The 4,509-nt window shown below is 36.6% G+C and overlaps 2 protein-coding genes across 2 annotated transcripts; both read right to left on the reverse strand.

The window, feature by feature from the left end:
- Positions 1 to 2,444: 2,444 nt before the first annotated feature.
- On the reverse strand, positions 2,445 to 3,086 carry LOC143029950 (uncharacterized). Its single transcript, XM_076193161.1, has one exon. The coding sequence runs from the start codon at positions 3,084 to 3,086 to the stop codon at positions 2,445 to 2,447; it is 642 nt and encodes a 213-aa protein (XP_076049276.1).
- Positions 3,087 to 3,637: 551 nt separating this feature from the next.
- LOC143029952 (uncharacterized) lies at positions 3,638 to 4,186 on the reverse strand. The gene has a single exon (XM_076193162.1). The coding sequence runs from the start codon at positions 4,184 to 4,186 to the stop codon at positions 3,638 to 3,640; it is 549 nt and encodes a 182-aa protein (XP_076049277.1).
- Positions 4,187 to 4,509: the final 323 nt, after the last annotated feature.

Here is a 4,509-nt window from a genome sequence, read left to right on the forward strand (position 1 = left end):
GTAATGATAATAATAATAATAATAATAATAATAATAATAATAATAATAATAATAATAATAATAATAATAATAATATAATAATAATAATAATAATAATAGTTATAATAGTAGTAATAATATAATAATAATAATAATAATAATAATAATAATAATAATAATAATAATAATAATAATAATAATAATAATAATAATAATAATAATAATAATAATAATAATAATAATAATAATAATAATAATAATAATAATAATAATAATAATAACAATAACAATAATAATAATAATAAATAGCGGAACCCGTGTAAATTACACGAAAGAGAAGAGGGTAAATCATTGCATCAAGATGGCAAGAGAGGTAGGATGTCCTCTCCCTCTGTTGTCCTTCAGGGTACACTATAATGTCACGCTGGACAGGAGGTGCTCCATCATCACCGACAAATATTGCTGCAATTTCATCATTTGTTGGATTATTATCGAGAACTTCGGCAGCTTCGAGAACTTCGACACCATGGAAGGTCGTTGCTTTTGATGTAAGCGTGACATACTTTCGAGAACTTCGGCACCTTCGAGAGCTTCGGCACCTTCGAGAACTTTGGCACCTTCGAGAACTTCGGCACCTTCGAGAACTTCGGCACCTTCGAGAACTTTGGCACCTTCGACAACTTCGGCGACTTCGAGAACTTCAGCACCTTCGAGAACTTTGGCATCTTCGAGAATTTCGGCACCTTTGAGAACTTCGGCACCTTCGATAACTTCGGCACCTTCGAAAACTTCGGCACCTTCGACAACTTCGGCGACTTCGAGAACTTCGGCGCCTTCGAGAACTTCGGCGGAACCCGTGTAAATTATATTTTCAATACTAATTATCTTGTTCCTAACCTATACATGTTTGAATAAAATGTGATAAGATTTGAATTGTATTTTAAAAAATGAGCAATACATGAAACAATTTACAAAACTTCTTTATATACAATATTTCTTGTGAAGATAGTTCCTCTTCTCTGGCCATGAGTAGAATCATTCTGAGGACAAATTTTCACTCTTACACTGTTCATAGACCTTGCTCTTGAGAAGGCTACATAAAGTTGTCCATGAGTAAAGCAAGGTTGTGGTAGGTAGATCCCAACCTTATCGAAAGTCTGTCCTTGAGCTTTATTAACGGTCATTGAATATGATAGGCGGACGGGAAATTGAGTCCTGTGCAGAACAAATGGAATATTTACGTCACTGGGATTAAGTTTAATTCTTGGAATTAAAACTCGCTCCTGAGCATGAGATCCACTCATGATTGAAGCTAAAATACTATGGTTATGAAGCTCCAATACTTCTAAACGCGTTCCATTACATAGTCCTTGCGTTATTGACAGGTTTCGAAGCAGCATAGTAATAGATCCAACTTTAAGATTGAGACGATGAGGAGGCATTCCCGAAGGCGTAAGTGAATTTATGAATTCGATTGGATAATTATTGGCTTCCATTTCATTGTCTGACGATACTGAATCTATACTTAGATATGTTTTGCTCTCAGTTGGTAGTCTTCGTAGAATATCTTCATTAACTTTCAAGCAATCTACATTTTTTGTGACAAAATAACTCTACTTTTCATTTCGTCTTGGGTGCAATTATCAAATATGTCTGATACTAAAGAGTCAATGCATACACATTGTTCTGGGATATCGATCGTATCATCAGAAACGTTATCAAGTGAACTCTACACTCGACCATTTCCAATTTGTAAGAGCCATTGTGAGAAAACTTGTTCGTTTTCATTAGTCCTCATATTCTGAGAGAGTTTAAGTTGATGAAAATTGTGCCGCATTGGAGACTTCTTTAGGCATACATCCAATACTGCAGCAGGTGGAGCTCTAGGAACCACAGGCAGAACTTGCCTGAAGTGTCCTCCTAATATGATGACTTTACCACCAAATATGCTATTATTATTCATAATATCTTGTAAACAATTATCAATAGCATTCAATGCATATCGAGGGATCATCGACGCCTCATCAATAATGAAGACTTTCACCTGCCTGAGAATATTGGCTTGGTCAGAATTAGGCGGAATATTGCAGGTAATTGTCTCAGTCAAAGGAACAGGAAGTTTGAAGACACTGTGAAGAGTTTTTCCATTTTTCAATAGTGTTGCTGCAATACCTGTCCAAGCAGAAGTACTAACAGCCACATTTTGAGCCACCAGGTAATCATGAATCATATTGAATAGAAAAGTTTTGCCAGAGCCGCCAGGTGCATCCAAGTAAAACAGTCGGTGGTTGGTTTCTAATCCTCTATCTATTTCACTTACAGCGTTAATGACACTATTAAATACATATCTTTGCTCAATATTTAGTACTTCAGGATTGACTTCTTGAATTTCTTCCATATGTTGAATGGCAGGAGGCTCACTGATTGGTTCTGGCAGACCAAGCATTGCACAATTCATGCCGTTTTCATTCAAAATCATGTTTATGTGATGCAGCGATATTTTCTGCAACATTATTATCATATTGGCATAAAAGGTCCTCTATCATAAGGTGTTTGTTATCATTCCATAATTGTAAGGCATTTTGTGGTGTATTGAATAAGCAAATCATTGCAAACATGTTAAGAAGCTGTCGTGGCATTTGATATATAGCTGCCTCACTCAAAGCCATTTCTAGTTCGTTGTCATCTTCAAGTAGTTGCAATCGAATACAGGCATCCTTAAAGGTCGGCAACTGTTCACCTCCTACAGTTTTCAAGTCATCAAAAGAAGTTGCACCTGGTACATGAAGAAGAAGCATCCTTAAATGGAATTTCTCAGCATTTCTAGGACTGGCAGAGTACATTCTCGTTACAATCTGGCGGTGACGTTGTCTTCTGGTCCAAGTGTTGCTTTGGTTATTAAATACATAATATTCAGGGATATCAGTATAAAGGTGGGCTCTTGCATCCACGTCACTTTGGTTAAGTTTGAACCATGCAGTTAATTGCGTGTCTTGTCCTTCTGCACGGGCAGCAGCCTGTCTTTGCTCGCCCGGCTTATAATAAACTTGTTGCTGGTCAGGCAAATGGAGTGCCAGTCGGTAAACTGTATGCGACTGTCCATACATTTTATATTCTGACAAACGCCAAAATGCTTCAGGCGGAGATACGTATCTACACGAAATATATTGTTTAATTTCATTATATTCATTTTCATTAGTTTGATTGTTGTTCATATTCATTTCCATCATTGCGCAATCATGTCCTTTATAGACATATTTGAAAAGATATTTCACACTTTTTACCGATATACACACTTCTACATTAATGTGAGCACCATATTTTATGAGTAAATATTTATTATATGGTACTACAAACCTACAGTCAACCTCATGGACGCCCACTCTAACAGAATCTCCATTGAAAATCCATGTGAACAAGTTGTATAGACACGGTAAAGGAAACATGGACTGGAGGTGAAGCTTTATTCCTGACGTTTCATTCCTTTGAGAAAGTCGTTAGACGAAACGTCAGGAATAAAGCTTCACCTCCAGTCCATGTTTCCTTTACCGTGTCTATACAGAATCTCCATTATTTCTGCGTCTGTAAAGAGGATATCCAGAAACATTTGTTATAGTCTCCTGATACGGCATAGGAAATTTCTTTTGACACTCTCCCTCTACCATACAGATTGAATTGGGTTAAATGTACCGCAGGGTCCATGAATCATGAGTTTTTTCACTAATTCTCTCAATTCTGGATCATGTTCTGATGGTAATTCAGCTGAAACAATATTATCAATTTGTTCTTTAGTTCTAATTTTATCTTTTTCACGCAGCATGATTAGCATGTGACAATGCGGGAGACCTCTTTTCTGAAATTCAATAACATGTATCGCAGCAATAGGTACCCCAAGTACATGTCTGTCCTTTATGTCAGTCATTAATTCATTGAGATGTTGTTTGAAAACTCGTGCCAACAAATCAGGTCTGTTCTGTAAAGTTTCATGAGGCTGTAAGTTTTCAGTTACTTCTCGACATTTTGGATTGCAAGTATATGTTATAAATAAATCAGGCCTTCCATACTTGCAAACTATAGCCATTGCATCTTGATAGCATTGTTGCATATTTCGTGAACTCCCAGTGAAGGATGATGGCAAAATGACAGGTCCTCCAGGATCTTCATTTTCATTATTTCTTGCAAGGTGATCCATCAAACCTGAATACATTGCAACTCTTAGTTGTGCCTGATTTTCTGCAATTAATTTCAAACGACAACCCTCTACTTTAACATAAGCATCAACTATATATTGCTGAAATAGTTATCCACCACTGTGTATTGGACTGAAGCCACCTCTTATAGCTAGACGATATGCATAAAATTCCTGCATAGTAACCTTGTTACGAACTCTAGTTTGCCTATTTTCTACATGAGTAATGTTTATATGCCATCCGAATTCACCATGAGGAAAGAGAAGAGGGTAAATCATTGCATCAAGATGGCAAGAGAGGTAGGATATCCTCTACCTCTGTTGTCCTTCAGGGTACACTA

The sequence above is a fragment of the Oratosquilla oratoria genome, chromosome 11 (genome assembly GCF_046742065.1).
Source record: "Oratosquilla oratoria isolate Oo_2021 chromosome 11, ASM4674206v1, whole genome shotgun sequence".
In the NCBI taxonomy this organism is placed as follows: Eukaryota; Metazoa; Arthropoda; class Malacostraca; order Stomatopoda; family Squillidae; genus Oratosquilla; species Oratosquilla oratoria.

Coding starts and splice junctions, on each gene's coding strand:
- LOC143029952 (XM_076193162.1), bottom strand. CDS start 4,186: ATGTATTCAGGTTTGATGGATCACCTTGCAAGAAATAATGAAAATGAA.
- LOC143029950 (XM_076193161.1), bottom strand. CDS start 3,086: ATGTATGGACAGTCGCATACAGTTTACCGACTGGCACTCCATTTGCCT.